Source organism: Pyrus communis, chromosome 2 (assembly GCF_041283825.1).
Source record: "Pyrus communis isolate YQ-2024b chromosome 2, ASM4128382v1, whole genome shotgun sequence".
Taxonomy (NCBI): domain Eukaryota; kingdom Viridiplantae; phylum Streptophyta; class Magnoliopsida; order Rosales; family Rosaceae; genus Pyrus; species Pyrus communis.
Window position 1 is genome coordinate 28,475,493 of NC_142566.1, and position 17,880 is coordinate 28,493,372.

Sequence of the window (17,880 nt, forward strand, 5' to 3'; positions counted from 1 at the left end):
AAAATATAGTATATATGGTGGTTTGCCATGTTGATCAAGATTCTGTTTGTCTCTCGAAAACATAAATCCACAAAGATCGCAGCCGCTCAATTGATCAGGAACAAAAGTTAGGAAATATGAGCCGTTGAACATAATTGAATGGATGGGATTATAGGGAATTGAATTGAATACACCATCATTTTCATGGTTAATTTTATTTCTCTTGATCTACTTCTAATCTGAGCCCCTAAGTTTCCCTAAACACAATCCGATGGCCCTTCTTAATTATATCCAAACATTTCCCTAAGCAGCTGGATCAAGATAACATTTAATTGGCTAACGAAGATAACGATAACCATTAATAATCTGTACTGATGAGAGACGCATATATGAACGTTAGTCCATGAAATAACTTGAATTTCAAATCAATCACTTGATATGCTTATGTTTTTTGGGATTTCCAATGGTCGGTTCATAGATCTACTCCAAATTGAGCCTAGTTGTACTGTTTATTTCTTGTCTCGGTATTGGGTGCGTGAAGTGTTGTATTTGCTGACACGATGGCTACATGTGCTTTTTGCATCTTAGAGAGACTTACATTGATAAGAAATGCCCTTTCACTGGAAATGTTTCTATCAGGGACAGCATCTTGGCTGGCACTTGCCAGAGTGCTAAGATGAATAAAACAATCATCGTTCGAAGGAATTATCTACATTATATCAAGAAATATCAAAGGTATAACGTTCGCATTCATTTTTTTCATTTTCTATTGTATCTGTTGTCATTTTGGGGAGTTAACTAGTACCATCCTCTAGTTGAATATCAGAGTGTGAAACAAATAAGACTACAAAATAATAAGAATATTATTAAACAAACGAGAATGTCGGAACGGCTACAAAACCCTAAGAGGCTACATCGTGACTAACTTCTTCTCAACTGAATAACAAGCATGCTATTTATAATTAACTAACCCTAGCCCTAACCCTAAAAGGTAAGAAACCGAAACACTACTGCTAACGGCCTAAGCCCAGAAAACCAAACATTAAAGTAAACCTCAGTACTAATATTTTCCAACACCCCCGTCAAACTCATGGTGGTATGCGACATGGGTTTGCAAACAAGCAGATGCCGACTGGCTCCGTTAGGCGGACTGGCAGGCATGTAAACTTGACTTGACTTGACTAGTGAACCGGCAAACTAACAAATTGATTCTAACTAGCCAGTGTTGAGAGTATGGAAATAACCCATCACTAAATGGACAAGATTTGCATATCTCAATTGTAGCAACAAACAGCGAGAACCAAAAAGCTACTATCACTTGAGTGGTCATAGATCCAAGCACTCGAGTGACAGTCACAAAACAATTCCAAACAGGCCAACAACTCGTGTAGGCCTCAAAACCAACCAAGCCCAGCAGTAGCTTCAATCAACAAGGCCAAAAAAGGCCTTCAAACAAATCTTAATAGGCCGACAGATCGTGGGCTCCATACCCTTTTTTTACCCTCTCTTCTTCTGTTTTCTTTTTCTATTTTTTTCCTTCCCTTTTTTTTTTTTTTTGGGCTTCGTAACACAATGATCAAGAACAGTGACAAATTATGGCGCAATCTGGTTTCGGTCAGACAACAAGTAGCAAGCAGGGTGGGTTTATCAGGTCCGGTCTGCGCGGCGCGCAAGCAGGCGAGCGATGTGGGTTTACAGCAGGTGCTGGTGAGACGGCGAGGTTGCAGGCGGGACTTGGTGGCATGGCGACGATGCAACGGGTGCGACGACGGATTTCTGGGTTTAAGTAGCGAAGCAATCAGATGGTGGTGCAAGTTCGGGTACGAGCAGATGGGTATGGCGACGGGTTTTGGCTTGCGGGGCTGCGAGGGGTGCGATGTCATCGGAATCTGATCGAGACAGCAGACTTGGTGGGTCGGTTCTAGTGCAGCAGCGACGGGGGATGCGGGTACGGCAAGGGAAGCAGTGGTCAACGGGTGGTGGTGCGCAGGGCCGGTCCTGGGATTTTTAAGGTCGGGGCAATACCAAAAAAAGTGCCTTAGTATAACTCTACGTCAGAAAAAAAAAAAAAAAATCAATTGTTATAGTGTTCATATTTGTGCATGCCGAAGTAACTCTTCTTTGATAAAACAATAGCAGGATGTAAGGGATTATGCTAAGCAACAAGATGGGTTGACTATAATTTGGTATCTAACTTGTCATTTAAAAGACTCAAACTTAAGACTTCTCATTTAGAAATGAAAAAAAAATAGATTTCACATATAAGCCATATCATTACACTTTAGTTTGTAATTAGATAAGGGTACACAAATATTTCACAAGCAAAAATCAATTAAAGTATGAAAGGTATTTTTGTATAAAACTTATAGTTATCGGGATAATTTTCTAATTTACTATCCCTTGGGGCCTCGTAAGAATTGTCATATTTTTCTCTCTCTAATTTTTATATATGATGTTATAAACAATGAATGAACCAAAAAAATTATTGAAAAACCAAATACCACATATATGTTATTAAAAATATAACTCATTTTTCTTGGATAAGAAAGAAATGTAACCCTAAACCCTAACATTATATTGAAACAGAGCATCATTGCTAAAGAAAAAAGAAAATTAATGAAAAAAGCTTGAAAACTTTGAGTTTAATGATAGAGACAAAATAAAGGGTAAAATAAATAGTATGGATTGATTTTTTAACGTAAAAATGTGATTTTTTGTTAAAGTAAACAGTACTAGTAACTTTTCGTTAAAGTTCCAAAAAAAAAAAAAGGCCCTCATTTTGATCTGAACTTGGGTGGCTACTATTATTATTATTATTTGCCAAAGGGTGGTAATTAATTGAAAATGAATTTGTAAAAACCACTTTGGTGCACGTATAGAAATATAACTACTTATTTAAACCAAAGATGAAATAAATGCATAAAAATTAGGCAGTTTTGACTTTCGAACCCGTGTTCCTTTCCATTGCAAGAAAGCAGCAAAACACTGCTGCAAATGACAACTTATGACAAATATCCAATTTTATATTTTTATACACTTACTGGACATAACATTATAATAATAGAAGTGTCCTCAATTTTTTGAGGCCCTGGTCACCCTGGCTACCCTAGGCTAGGACCGGGCCTGGTGGTGCGGACAACGAGTTTAATGGATAGCCGCATAATTGATTCAAGCAGCGAAGTGGCGTGGCACGACAAAGCTTCAGTAATCTGTTTTTTTTTTTTTTTTTTTTTTTTTTTAATTTTATATTTCAAACTAAACGCACAGATAGACGAAACTGATAACAACCAAAAGCAGATTAAATCCCAAAGGATTGAACCCGCTCTGATACCAAATTGAATATGCGAAACAAATAAGACTACAAAATAATAAGAATATTATTAAACAAACGAGAATGCCGGAATGGCTACAAAAGCCTAAAAGGCTACATTGTGACTAACTTATTCTCAACTGAATAACAAGCATGCTATTTATAATAAACTTAGCTTAATCCCAAAATGTAAGAAACCGAAACCCTAATGCTAATGGGCTAAGCCCCGGAAAACCAAACATTAAAGTAAACCTAAATACTAATATTTACCAACACCGGTTTGCTCTTCTGAAATCTTTTTCGTTCTTGTCGCTTGCTTAAGATATGAAAAGTGACATTCCAACATCCCGGCACACGTACCTCCATGCTTCCGTGTGTAGGAAGGAGATCATGTTACCATCGGCCAGTGCAGGTGATTTACCTTAGCTCGTTTTTAACTACATGTTTATGTATGTAATTTGGCAAGCGCTAGTGCTCATTTTGTTCATTTTTTGGGTACTTTACCAACTGTCCGAGACTAAGAGGTTCAACGTGTTGAAGGTGACTCCTACTGGATCTTCCGGCGCTGGCAAGAAGGCTTTCGCTGGAATTTTGTTGTTTCGATGACTCTCGTGTTTGAATTATAGTGCGTGTGCTTTGAGTTGAGATGGCTAGTTCTTTCTGTTCCACCGCGGCAGCCGCCCTGCGCCACCACCATACTGACTGATTTTATGTAGTCTAGTATGGTGCGATGGGTACATAACAAAGTGGGCGTGCTTAGTTGAGGTCCAAATTCAAAGGGATGGGTAGAACTCTGTCGGGCTTGTATAATTCTCGTGTTTTAATGACCCATTTCTGTATGCCTCCAGTTGTTGTCGGAGTCCATTCCTCCTTGACTTCATGCAATAAATTAGAAAACTCTGGCTCCAACTTCCTCTGCAAATCGCAAAAAATTCCACCCGGAGTGCCAAAATTATGTTGGCTCACACAATTTTCCTTGCAAGTGTCTGTTACTCTTGTCATTTTAAAATGCCTTTGAACACCTTAAGGAGGCGTCAGACTCTTAAACGAGTTATTTGTTATGTCAGGCATGACAATATTGGTTAATACTAAGCAAAAGACTGAATAATTTTATCATTAGACTGAAACTTGCACCACAAGTGAGTTGAGTGTCTTAATCAAGTTACTATACTGTGAATAGGGTTAAAATTCATGTTACGTTCTTTTTTATGCCTTATTCTTTAAGGGACTTCAAATATTGTCTCTATGCTTGTCAAATGATACTCACAAACTAATTGGATATTGATTTAACTCAGTTTTCAATCCTTATCTATACTATTATTAAGAAAACCTTCATTGTCAACTTTTTTCCTATTTTGCCCTCACTTTGATACGCACTATTGACAAAAAGGACGGCAAAATAGTAATTGTGTACCTTTTGACAAAATGACAATCGTATCCCTATTTTTTCAATTTTACCCTTGCTTTTAATACACATTATTTACATAAAAAGGACAAAACAGTAATTATGTAATATTAAAAAAATATGCACTTATTAAGAGAAATTATTCATGCACACAAAGTGTGTGCTCTTTGCTAGTACTGATATAATCACAAAAATGTATGACATACTATACGAAAATGAAATAACATGGTAAAAAAAAAACGCTTGGCCTCCCGCCGGAAACAAAGACCCTCTTCTGTCTCTCTCTAGATCTCTCTCCGTATTTTCTGAGCTCAAATTGCTTTGTTTTGCTACAGAGGATGAACATGGTAAAAAAAACGCTTGGAGCTTTTGAAAATTTGACTGTTTGTGGGACAACTTCACTACAACATCGAAATTATCCATTTATTTAGATAGCTAACCAAAACGATCTGAACTCTGAAGCAGACCCCATTAAACCATCCCAATGAATTATACAGAACTTATCAAAGTGAAGCGAATATTGTTTTTTATGACGTTAAGTGACAAAATATGAGTTTAAAGGGAATGTGAGATATTGTGTTATAGGGTGCATAACAAAAAAAAAAAAAGCCCTACTTAATTCATTTGGAATGATTTTTGCATTCTCGTTTTTTTCTTTTACAGTAATGTTTTTGTTCATACTTTTCAATTATCTTTTAAGTTATTCAATTCGTGATATATTTACTTATTAGGAATGAAGTAACGAATTAAGGAATGAGAATTAGACAAACTAACCTCTAGTTGATCCCACTCTTTCTTTTTATTCTTCGTGTGCCAGTAAACGTGAGGGAATTTAAGACTTGAAATGGTTTGCTTCCTACATATACTCATTTTAATAAATAAACGTGTCATCAAGGGTTAGAAAAACACCGAGTTCATGTCAAGAAATGAACCTCCAAAAATCACTACGCTTCACATAACTATTGTCTAGCCAAGCAGCATGGCCGACACAAGGCTATGACATTCAAGACCAATAACATAATTTCAAGTTTTAAGCTTCTCATATAAAATTAGGTAATTAATTTGAGGCATTCCTGTCTTGTCGAGTCCATTTGATGTACGTCATTCGGCAATTTCCATGTATAGTGGACGATGTTATGCCACGTCAGGCTCCACCCACTAGTAAGCACCGAACCACGTACACTTCCCTTGTGTTGGAAGTAATCAGCCGACTAGGAAGGTTCCTTCTGTGTTTAATAAGCTAATTGCCAACCAAACCAAACAATTACAATTTTCAAGGAGAGGAAGAAATAGCGCTCTCTTTTTTTTTTGAAAATTTTAACGAAAAGTTTTCGGTACTGTTTATTTTAACAAAAAATCATATTTTTACACTAAAAAATCAATATTGGTACTATTTACTTTACCTTTTATTTTATCTTTATAATTAAAACTCAAAGTTTTCAAAATTTTTTTTTTTTGCTTTCATCTTTTACGTGGCTTGACTTTTTAGTCCCACAGAAAAGGAGAAAGCCCGAAAGTGCTTTTGACCCACGTCCACCTAAACTGGGTAAAAGTTGAGTCCCCCACTCTTTAGAGCACTTCCACCGGAAGCAAAAGAGGCCGGCACCCAGTGGAAAAAACAAGCTGAGACTCAGCCAATCCACACCAGCCCGTGGAATAGACTAGCACCCAGTCCAAGCCAGTCCACAGGTCGGCCTAAAATCGACAGAGGAAGGAGACGGCTCATCTGACGCCTGGCTAATGTCATGGCTACAGTCTCTCTCATCTGGAACCCCATCCGACTCCTGGAACCCCATCCCGATCCTTGGACCCATCCCAATCCCTGGAACACATCCCAATCCCTGGAACCCCATCAACCCCCTTCCCCTGATAAATCCATATATTCAACACCATGTCCCCCTTCCAAATCATGATCTTCCTGCAACTCGGATCGTCGTCGATCGGTTGATTAACTCGGATCTTCCTGCAACTGGAATTTTTTTTCCATTTTGTATATTTTCGATGAATTTTTGAATATGTAGGTGTTGATTTTTTGGGGTTTACGATGTGCGCAGGTCCAAGATGGTGGGTGTCCATGTTCAGAATAGGATAGATTCAACGACGTGGTGTACAGAGAGGAGAAAAAAAGGAAGAAGAAGAAGAAGAAGAAGATGGTGTATAGAGAGAAGAAAAAACTGGGAAAAGTGGGAAGAATAACAAGAAGAAGAAGAAGACGGGATGGGTGTCAGTAATTTTTGTTGTCTCACCATCAATGAATGTAAAAGTTTTCGGTTTAGGGTTTAGGGAAGTCAAAAATTTAAAACCAAATTATTATTTTATAATAAAAATTAATAAAATTTTAATAAAATTGACTAGGCTATTTTTTATTAGGGGTGGAGATGTTTTGGTCTATTACTGTTCACTGCGGTCTATTACTGTTTACTTGAGTGAATAAATAAGCTGGGTGTTAATGCAAAGTCTTTAGGAGTGGAATTACTCTTAGCAATAGCTTGTTTGAGGGACTGGAAATAATTGACAGTGAATTTACACCCGCAGTGTAATTATTGTGAAAAAGGAAATTACTTTAAAATGTAAAAAATATGGTGATGGTGGATAAGTTGTACAGAAGTGGATGGTATTGTCGCAACTAGCAAGCAACCCTTCGTAGAGGCAAAAGGCAAAAGCACGAAAGACTTCTACAGCCGGATGCTATGGTTAGCGGTATTTCAAGTTAATTATTTATTATTATGTGAAAAATTGTTAAAATGTATCATGATTTGTGAATGCTCTAATTGTGTAGTTCTCACTTCTAAATGCATGTAAGTTTCACTTCGTTTCTATATAGTTCTACATACAACTGTGATTACTTTTTTCTCGATATATATCAGTTCTCGTGATGAGAAATATATAAAGAATCTGTATATCCCGATTACATTCAAAAATCTATAATTTAAGCCTTACCAATTTGCCATGGTGAAAGTGGAAAGCAGAAGAAAAAAAATCCATTGTCATTGTCTGGCATTATCATTTCCTTTTAATGAATATGTCCTTTAGTTTCACTTTCAAACTTTTTTGGAGCAATTGTTGTCAAATTAAATTAAACTACCTTCCTAATATAACTTGTCTTTTAACTTATTAGGCCTCACATAACTTGCCATTTAACTTATTAGGCTTTGGACAAATCTTATGGATTTGAAAATAATTGTTGGGGCAGTAGAATTCCTCCCTCATATTCTAAGGCTTGATGGACAAGTGTAGGAAAATTCAGGTGGAAGATTAAATATTTTTTGGTTAAGTATATATGTGTTAACTTAATCAAGCCGACTACTCTTTTATCTTATGTGTTATGGAAAGTTATGCAATGAAACAAAACTCAACATAGGTGGTGCTATCTACAAACCTTTTTTTACCTTCTGCACATTTCTCTTAATTTTCAGCTATCAGATTTAATGAATTGAAGAGAATTAAATGACAGAAACTAACAAGGAGGGTGTAGAAGGTAAAAAGGATGAAACAAAACCCATCATATATAAGAGGTGGTGCCATCCACACACCTCATTTACCTTCAACATATTTCTTTCAATTTTTAGCCGTTAGATTTAATAAATTGAAGATAATAAAATGACATAAATTAACATAATGTGTGTTGAAAGTAAAAAAAGAAGTGTGTGGATAACATCATCATGTATATAAGAGGTGGTGCTATCCACACACCTCATTTACCTTCAGCACATTTCTTTCAATTTTTAGCCGTTAGATTTAATAAATTGAAGAGAATAAAATGACATAAATTAACATAACATAATGTGTGTTGAAAGAAAAAAAAGAAGTGTGTGGATAACATCATCATGTATAGTTGCTTATATCTTGTAAGTCTATTCCAAATCCCATACTTGGAGATTTTTTGTTCTATTTTTGCCCAAACATTTCTTTCATTTTTAACTTCTTTTCTCGTTTAGTCACTTAGTTTAAATTTAGTTATACTTTTTTGTATTTGTAAGCATGTGGTTTTGACTTCAACTTCTGTAGATAATAACTTTAATTACAAAATTATAGATGGTTTATTGTGTAGCTTATCTATTTATTACCGCGGTCAATGGTAATTTTTTTTTAATTCTAACAAGAAACAAAACTTCCTTTTTTTAGTGTATAAATAAGGAAATTGTCTACCGACCAAAACAACAAGGAATTTGTCTTATTTTTTATATTCTGATATATGTTTTTTTATCAAAAATATCCCACAGCTGTGCGTGATGTAAGCATAATTCTTTTTAATGTTTTATATTTATTTTTTATCATCCATTGTGAAATATATTTGGTCATTGCACTTAAAATTGTATATTCTCACGCATCTAATAATATATTGTCAAAAAGGGACGATTAAGACTGTGATTTTTGGCTAATGGTGGTTACGACCAAATTAATTAATTAATTAGTTATTAGTGGTTAAGACATTTTCAATTGGGGCATTTAATCAAATGACAATTTAGATTTAATAAAAGCAAAATAAAGGCAGCTTTTAGATATTTTCAAGGACATTTCTTCTGGGAAATTTGAGCATAGTTTTAGGTCTCTCTAAAATATCGAGGAAAAAAAATGGTATCTTTAAATTTTTGAGATTTTATAAAATAAAAATGTTGATTTTAACAAAGCTATTAAAAAACAAAAATGCATGAAATACAATGGCATTTTAGAGTGCCTTGGTCAACATCTGTTCACTCTTTCAGAGTCTCGAAGACTTCCTAAAATATTTTAGCCTCTCTTTGGCCCTTATTGTATGATTTATCAACACTAGGAATTGAATTCATGACGTGTCTTGTGGAAGATGAACTTGTAATTCGTCCCCAACCTAAAAACATTTTAATAATAAAATGTGCACCGAAAAACTTCAAAAAATTTAACGAGTGTACCAACTAATTGAAGATAACTCATAATATTTGATACTGTATAGTAAAATCAGTTGAACGCCTATTATTATTGTAATTATTAATTTTAAGGGAATAATTCATTTTAACTCCAAATCTAGATAGCTTTTGGACCGCTTGAAGTTTCGAATTGAAACTTTCCTCACTTTACATGGTTTAGATAAATTTCTATATATTATTCAATTATTTGTTAAAAAAAATAAAAAGAATGAAATGCAATGTAATTTTTTAAAATAAAATGAAAATTTTTATTTACCAATAAAAAAAATATAAACATAAAACATTTGAACAATGAAAATAGGAAAAGGATATAATAATATCACAAGAACCCAACAAACTGGTTTCCAGCCACGCTTTCACAGAAAAATCTGGTATTCCTCTCTCTCTCTCTCTCTCTCTCTCTCTCTCTCTCCTCTCTGAGACTACAACAACTACCATAACCAGAGGCCCCTATTTGCCACTCACATATTCTCAGAATCTTCTCACCAGTCACCCACAAATCTATATTTTTCTTCCCTCTCTGTTTCTTACTACTTTCGGATTCCCTCAGCAACTCAGCAACACCGCCATTAACAATTTCATCAGCAGCATCATGTGCCTGATAGACGCAGAACAGCTCGGTCAAGAAATGGGGAACATGGAGAATAATAACAACATCGATTCCAATGACAATAACAACAAGCAGTGGTCTCAGCAATTCGACCACCGGACGGAGGAGGAGAATTTGGACCGGGAAACTCCTGCTGTGATGAGCTCAAGTCCTCAGAAGAACATGATAAATTCGTTTCAAGTAAGAATTCTTGTCCTTTGGCTGCTTAAATATATTGGGCTTGTCTCAAGTTTGAAACTTTTAGGACCCCTTTGGCTAAGCTTGAGTGTTGAATTGATTTGAAGTATAAACTTTTGTCCTTTGACTGGTTGGTTTTATTGGGTTCGTCTCAATTTTGTAACTTTTTAGGACCCATTTGGTAAAATTTGAGTCCAGTATTCAGAAAACCCTGTTGAATTCATTTGAAAGTGAAGCTTCTTGTTCGTTGACTGCTTTTCTCTGTTGGGTTTGTCTCAATTTTGAAACTTTTTAGGACCTTTTGTTTGAAATTGAGTTCTGGATCTTTGTTTTCTTATGGGATTGATGATTGGAAGTAATTTTTACCCTTGATTATTTACTTAAGCTTTCAGTTAATTTTTTTTATCCTTGCATTGCTCCCATTAATTTTCCTGTAGTCATTAGTTTGTACTGCTGCTGTGCTGCATCTTAAACGAAATTTTTGTGCCTGAAGCCTTGAACCAACCCAATTTAGTAAATTTCACATCTGTGTTTCGCTTTCATTGATCCTGAGGCGATTCCTTTGCAGAAGTTATGTATTTCCTTATTGTGCTCTGTGCAGCTGAATGCTTATGATTAAAGCTCTTCCTTTCAAAGATTCCTTGGATTGTGGAATATGGAGGGGAATTGATGCTTGTTATGTGTTGACAGAATTTATATTTCACAGCCTTAGACTTTGCTTTAGTAGATTTTCATTTCCCATCCTTTTGTTGGCATCCCGTCGGCGTTGATGTTTAGGTGCTATGTCAACTTTTGTGCATTGATTTTGTGGTTGGAGAGCATTTTCCATGTGAAACTGTGCATATGATACTTGGTGAAACTTTAGTTTCCAAAAATTTGTTTCCTTAATCTTTTTACTTGCATTCCTTCACATTCTGATTTGAGTTCGTTCACGTTGGCTGCCTTTTAGCTTGAAAGCATAGGCGAGGATACAGTGATTGCAGACAGAAAGCAGAGCCTGTTCAACTTTGTTCCTGCCCTTAGGTCAGGAGAGTGGTCTGATATTGGGGGTCGAACCCATATGGAGGATACTCATATATGCATTGGTGACTTAGCTAAGCAGTTTGGTTATAATCTACTCGGTGGGGAAGCTATCTCTTTCTATGGTGTAAGTTTTTCTCGCTCCCTTCCTTTTACAACAATTCAAACCATCCCAATGAAAGCTCATACAGAACGGTTCTGACTTCTGTTTTTTCTCCAATCTTAATGATGTAAATGGAAATTTGAATAAACAGGTATTTGATGGCCATGGAGGAAAGGATGCAGCACACTTTGTTCGTGACAATTTACCAAGAGTCATTGTTGAGGATGCTGACTTTCCTTTAGAACTTGAAAAGGTGATAACAAGGTCATTTATGGAGACAGATGCTGCGTTTGCAAAGACGTGTTCTCTTGAGGCTTCCCGTGCTTCTGGCACAACTGCACTCACTGCAATGATATTTGGGAGGTAAGGAACTCTTTCTTGCGGTATAGGTTGGTTATTATTTATAATCATGGTGTTATATTACAAGTGGTGTCTTGGATAATCTGTCACTGCAAGTCTTGGTCATCAGGTTAAAGAGTAAGAGAAAAAACTTCATAGGCCCATTCATTCGGTGTTATGTGGAAAAATGAATTGTGTCTGTTGAATGAGCAAAACATAAAATAAAAATAGTATCCATGCCCTATATCTCCCCACTCGAGTTCTGGTATTACCCTGTCAAGCCCCGTTCTTGAGACCGCTTAGTTTTTTATCTATTAGACCTTTTGCGTGCCAATTAGCCTGTTTCACAGTGATATTATTATTTTGAACAGATCTTTGCTTGTGGCAAATGCGGGAGATTGCCGGGCTGTATTATCGCGATGTGGAGTGGCTGTAGAAATGTCAAGGGATCATAGGCCATGTTGTACAAAAGAAAGAACGCGGGTTGAGTCCTTGGGTGGATATATTGATGATGGTTTTCTAAATGGTGAGTTAGGTGTGACCCGTGCATTAGGTAATTGGCATCTTGAAGGACTGAAGGACATGGGTGAAAGTGGCGGACCCTTGAGCGCTGAGCCAGAACTTAAACTGATGACACTGAGCAAAGACGATGAGTTTTTGATAATTGGCAGTGATGGGATATGGGAAATGTTCACCAGCCAAAACGCTGTTGATTTCGCTCGAAGGAGACTGCAAGAGCACAATGATGTGAAGTTGTGCTGCAAGCAAATAGTAGAGGAGGCAATAAAGCGGGGAGCAACGGACAATTTGACGCTTGTCATGGTAAGTTTCCACTTGGAGCCACCTCCACATGTGGTGGTAGAGAGACCTCGAGTCAGACGAAGCATTTCTGCCGAGGGACTTCAGAATCTCAAATTCTTCTTAGACAGATAGAATCACTCGTTTATTTGTCGATAATTCCCTGATGGGCAACCGGTCAGCAATAATACAGCCAATGGACCAGAGTTCGCCCTATGTATATACATTCATCCAAAATCCGGTGCTCGAATCTGTTCCAGAGAACAAGGATACAGAAGATGTTTGTATTATCGAGTTTTGGAATAAATACTTGTACCCTATTGGCGAACGATAGAGTTCGAAAGCTTATTCAAGGAAAGAACGCATTGAATATCCGAGGTATTCAGGCTTGTCGGATATTCGGAGAGATTGTTCTGTTATTGTACCTTTAGTTTTTCAAGTCGTGTACATAAATTTTATCTGTTAGAACTCAAAATTTGTAATTGTTAAGGTTACTGTTATTCGAACAAGAGTACATAATTATGTACTTTAAAAGAAACCCAACATTCCTGAAGTTGCCTAACATTCTGAAAACCTAGTACGCATCCTTTTCATCTGTCGATCGCCTTCACCTGAGTCCTGCTTGCATTTTTGCTTGGACGACCAGACTTTTTTTGTAGCAGGCTCTGAAAACAAATCGGCCATGGGGTCGAAAAACTCAGCCATGGAACCGAAAACTTTAGAAAACCGTGTCTGAAATCCATTCACAGCGATATCCCGCGTCTTCTGCGTAATAGTATGAAGTTTCTTCTTCTCAATCCGCATCTGTTCCTTAAGGTCTGTTTCCTGCCAAAAAACTCTCCCTCCCGAGTCTTCTGGCAAGCTTGTCAACCTCCCTCTTTTGTCGGCGCTCCTTATGTTGTTGATCCCTCAGGGCCCGGACATCTTTCACGAAGCTTTTGATGGCACAAGTCACTGCTTGATATGGCAGCTTATCTAGGCCATTTGACCAATGCCGACAGATTGCAAGCGATGACAGGTTAACCCCCTTCGATTTTAACTTGCTTTCAGTTTCAACATCATCCAACTTAGCTAGCCAGCGGTCTAGAGCTTTGACGTACGCCTTTTGCGAATAAACATACGAAGCAAAGCGTGTACGCCAATTTAGAAGTTCCTTTTCGAGCTTCCGAGTAGCAACCTGGTTCGAGTCATTGCAGAGCGTTCTATTGGACGGACATTTGAGAAAGTTCACTTCGGACATTATTCTCTTTTGGGTTTCCAGAAATTCAGACATTTTCTTCGAGTTGCTCATTATGCTGCTGCAATACAAGATTTCAATCTCGTATATTTTGGTGTCTAGTTCTTCCGATTTTCGGTTATAAATTCTCTCGGCTTCCTCTATTACCTTCTGCTCGCTGTAGAGGTTTTTCTCCAAAGCATATAGCTTTCCTAGCGTTAACGAATGGCTTGGAGTTCCATTGTCATCGAGGAAACTAATATCTAAACGAGCCCGTGTTGAAGAACTTCTTAAGCTAGATTCACGTAGACTTTTATGAGAAGAAGACCAAGACAATGTAGATGAGATGGAGCGCCTCCGCGTCATTGAACGGAGATTACCTTTAATTTCCTCGGCTGCAGATTCCACCTGAGCCATGCCGGTCTCTAACATCCTCGAAACGTGCAAACTAGAATCATACGCCAGACGGGAGTAGTCTTCTACATCTTTCAATGCTTCCAACAGTTCTTTCTCTCTACCCTTTTCATTACTTATCTTCACCTCCTCTTTTCTATCACCGTCACCATCGGAGCAATCGGAATCTCCCCGTGGTGACTGCACTGTTTGATCCACCTCCTCTTATTCCTCATCTGTCTCAGCACAGTGTGAATTTTCCTGCAGCTCATTTCCTCTGGCTGCATTTTTAAGAGTGCGTAGAAACTTCGAAAGAACGGCTTTCTATAAACAACTTTATAGCCTCCGCTACTTCAAGGAGCGCGAGAATATGCTCGCGCTGTGTATCCGCAAACGCGTACCTGTTCATCTTCACTGATTTCATCAAGTCCTTTCTATTCGCATTGTCTTGCTTACTCTTCGAGCCAGCCGAACCCATGTCTCGACTTACAAGTTGAATTCCTCTCGACTTGCAAGTTTTTCGCGGCCGGGAAATTAAGAGCTCGAGAAACTGTTGGTGTTGTTTGTGTTTGTTCATGGTGGCGGGAGGGAGGGTGTTGATTTATAGTAGTGCGTAGAAATCCATGTCTAAACAGGTAATTGACATGGTTTTCCCATCAAAAAGGGTAATTTCTTACTCTTTTTTAGTAATCCCACGGCAAGTAGGGAAACTATTTCCCTTTTCTTTTTTTTTTTCCTTGGCCTGAAGGGAAAAGTGCTTGCGCGGGCAAAGAACAGGAAACGGGGGCCGAAACCATGTCATTTTACCGTCACTAAAAAGAAATTGACGACATGCCATGTTTGTGCTCGGTTTTAAATCACTCAACATAGAAGACCGAGAAGGTCTCACACTCCAACATTCTTAAATCTTCAAACTTTGAAAGAGTCATTTGGAGTTTAAGATCCTTCACTTGTTTGTCATGTAGAATTCTGAGTTTGTCCCATACTTGTTTTGTGGTGGTGCAATAACGCATATGTGCAAACTGATTTGGTGAGATGGCCAAGACAATAGTATTATGTGCCTTTCTATTAGCCATGGCTGAAGAAATCTCCCCTTGAGTCCAATTGCTTTTAGCCCTAATCACAAATTCTCCATCAACAATCCTCGAATGAGCTTATCAACAACATTCAGATCATGTGCTTCCATAAAGATTTGAAACTTCTCACTCCCCGAAGCATAGTTTGTTCCATCAAAGAACAGAGGAGAGTTGCAAGATCCAGCAACGCGGTCACGGTCCATGGTGAGACTTCACCCAATATTAGTAACACCGAGAGACCACTCTACGTATATCTAGAGCAAGGTTCTGATAACACTTGAAATTGGTATCAGGTGGAATATCCTGCAATTAAAAATCTATATATGTGCTTGTCTAACTAGTCAACAACACCAGTCAACTAAGATCAGATATGTTAGTTTACTAACAGCAAAAGTAGTTAGATATGTTAGTTTACCAACACCAGAAGTAGTCAATTTAAAGTTTGGTTTACTGAAGTGTTCCTGGTTAACTAAGATCCAGTTTAATGCACATTTTAACTCTAACAAGCTTAGTTTCATGGACTTATATATTTGCAAATAACGATGAACATATATCACATGTAAAGAGTAAGATATGTAAACTAGAAAAGCAATAAACTGCATAAGGAGTTTTTGGCTAGAAAAACCCACCTCTGGCTTAAAAAACTGAGGACTCTCAATTAAGTCTAATTCACTATTGCAAATAAGGTTCTTACAAAGTACAACACAAAGCTCAATTCCAAGACTAATCTACGAAGCAACTTTACCTTTATGCAACCTTACTTTGCTCGAGAAGAGGATTCCTTCGGTCTTCAAGAAGTAAAGCTTCTCTTGAGCTCTTCATCTTGTGGTACCAAAATCAAATCAACCAAAATGCAAATGATGTTATGATGGGGCTGATGTAGATCTGGATTCATTGACCAGTTAATTTCTTCAGTTAAATACTTGAAGGAAGAAACTGACATGAATAAAAAAGAGGTTAGTTTAAATATTTGAAAATTGAAAAACTTGACCACAAACTTAAAACAAAATCACAAAGACAATGCTACCCTAATATGCAACAATTTGGGTATTTAGTGCATGAATGTGATTTTATGGCTAAGGTTTCTAATGAAGAACACAAGAGGCAGCTCAAAGCTAAAACACACTATCTTCTGGAAATGCAAATCACCTAGCCAAAAAGAAAAATTGGAACGATGCAGAGAAGATTAGCACGGCCCCTGCGCAAGGATGACACACATGAATCCAAAAATGGTCCAAATTTTAGCTAATCTAACAAAATCTATCGTTTGACAAAAAAAAAACCCTAGATTTAGCTTTTAAAGAGGGTTGAGTTTCAAACAAGAAAGGGGACCAAACAACCACATGTTATGTGCAAAAGCAATCTGGAAAGATCTAGGGTCAAAAATCCACTCTCGGGAAAAAGTTGACAGATGGTCCATGTGGGTTGTCTTAAAGTGTTTGCCCATTTCGTGTGAAAGCAGCGAGAAGTATTGACGAGATAGAACCACTAGACATAATGAATTGGAAATATTAGCATGAAATGCATATGTATGAACAAACCTTTGATGTAAAAGTTAAGCTCTTGAGAAAAATATTTCCAACGGTAATATCCCAAAAATGACATTTGAACCCTAAATCTATCTAGAGTATGTGTAGTACAACTTACAAGATTTGACAAGAAAAGCCAAACAATAATTCTAGACTTCACAATAAGACTCTTTACAAATTAAAAAGGAAAGAGATTGAGTTTCATTACCCTTGAAGCTCATCCTTGATTACACAAGGCATTCACCCAAGTAGAAGGCCTTCAAGTTCACTCCAAGATACTGATGCTTCATGTGTTTGTGTTATTCTCTTCTTGGATGGTTTCTTCTTTACTTCCCCTGACTTCTTGAGGATGTGAGGAAAGGATCTCCAAAAGCACCAAAAGTTTGGTGCCTTTAAGTCTCCACACCAAGAATATATGATGAAGAAAAGATAGATGAACTAAGGAATGATCTGATGCTAGTAAACCATCCTAAGTATGGGCGACCTCTTTGTAGAGAGAGAGAGAGAGACAGAGAGAGAGAATGTTTCACTTTTTGCCTTAAAGAAACCTTAAAGAGGATATGGCTATAAAGTTGTTTTTATACCATCTCACAAGTCAATGGAAAACTTGTAATAAGCCAACTATCATCCTCGGTTTTAGCTTAGTTATTGGGTTAATTTCCATTTAATTTTTAGTTGTCAAACAACTTAAACTCAATATGACTTGTGGACCAAAACCCTTTTAGGCCATGAACCCCAAAACTAACATAAAGCCCAATACAAAAGTTTTCATATGATTAATTAACAAATTAATTAATCATGACCATGCTCAAATAAACTATTTAATTGTTTATCCATTTCATTTATATTTCCTCACATTCATCCTTACCCAGTGTAGATCCATTGGGTTCCAATTATCGAGGCATTAGGCGATTGTTACTCTTAACGATCGATTGTGAATTGCAACCACATTTCAATTCTCTCTTTGAAGAAGATTAGTGATTGCTAATCTTCAGGACTTCCACAAACCATAAATGACACC

At 37.1% G+C, this 17,880-nt stretch overlaps 2 protein-coding genes and 1 non-coding gene across 3 annotated transcripts; 2 read left to right on the forward strand and 1 right to left on the reverse strand.

The window, feature by feature from the left end:
- The first annotated feature begins 9,943 nt into the window (after positions 1–9,943).
- LOC137748226 (putative protein phosphatase 2C 27) lies at positions 9,944–13,183 on the forward strand. Its single transcript, XM_068488340.2, has 4 exons — positions 9,944–10,388; positions 11,335–11,532; positions 11,660–11,871; positions 12,219–13,183. The coding sequence occupies exons 1-4, from the start codon at positions 10,191–10,193 to the stop codon at positions 12,778–12,780; spliced, it is 1,170 nt and encodes a 389-aa protein (XP_068344441.2). The 5' UTR covers positions 9,944–10,190; the 3' UTR covers positions 12,781–13,183.
- Positions 13,184–13,456: 273 nt separating this feature from the next.
- On the reverse strand, positions 13,457–14,732 carry LOC148698883 (protein ROLLING AND ERECT LEAF 2-like). The gene is made up of 2 exons (XM_088679320.1): positions 14,573–14,732; positions 13,457–14,460 (listed from the first exon to the last, which is right to left on the reverse strand). Exons 1-2 carry the CDS (start codon positions 14,730–14,732, stop codon positions 13,457–13,459), a joined length of 1,164 nt encoding a protein of 387 aa, XP_088535446.1.
- Positions 14,733–16,469: 1,737 nt separating this feature from the next.
- LOC137749092 (U6 spliceosomal RNA) lies at positions 16,470–16,574 on the forward strand. The gene has a single exon (XR_015960266.1). It is a non-coding gene; the product is annotated as a U6 spliceosomal RNA (small nuclear RNA).
- Positions 16,575–17,880: the final 1,306 nt, after the last annotated feature.

What these genes read in the sequence shown, in the direction of transcription:
- LOC137748226 (XM_068488340.2), top strand. Translation starts at nt 10,191, where the DNA reads ATGTGCCTGATAGACGCAGAACAGCTCGGTCAAGAAATGGGGAACATG. An exon ending in AAGCTATCTCTTTCTATGGT is followed by an intron (nt 11,533 to 11,659) that starts GTAAGTTTTTCT and finishes TTGAATAAACAG; the next exon opens with GTATTTGATGGCCATGGAGG. An exon ending in ACTGCAATGATATTTGGGAG is followed by an intron (nt 11,872 to 12,218) that starts GTAAGGAACTCT and finishes TATTTTGAACAG; the next exon opens with ATCTTTGCTTGTGGCAAATG.
- LOC148698883 (XM_088679320.1), bottom strand. Translation starts at nt 14,732, where the DNA reads ATGGGTTCGGCTGGCTCGAAGAGTAAGCAAGACAATGCGAATAGAAAG. An exon ending in AAAGTTGTTTATAGAAAGCC is followed by an intron (nt 14,461 to 14,572) that starts GTTCTTTCGAAG and finishes TGGATCAAACAG; the next exon opens with TGCAGTCACCACGGGGAGAT.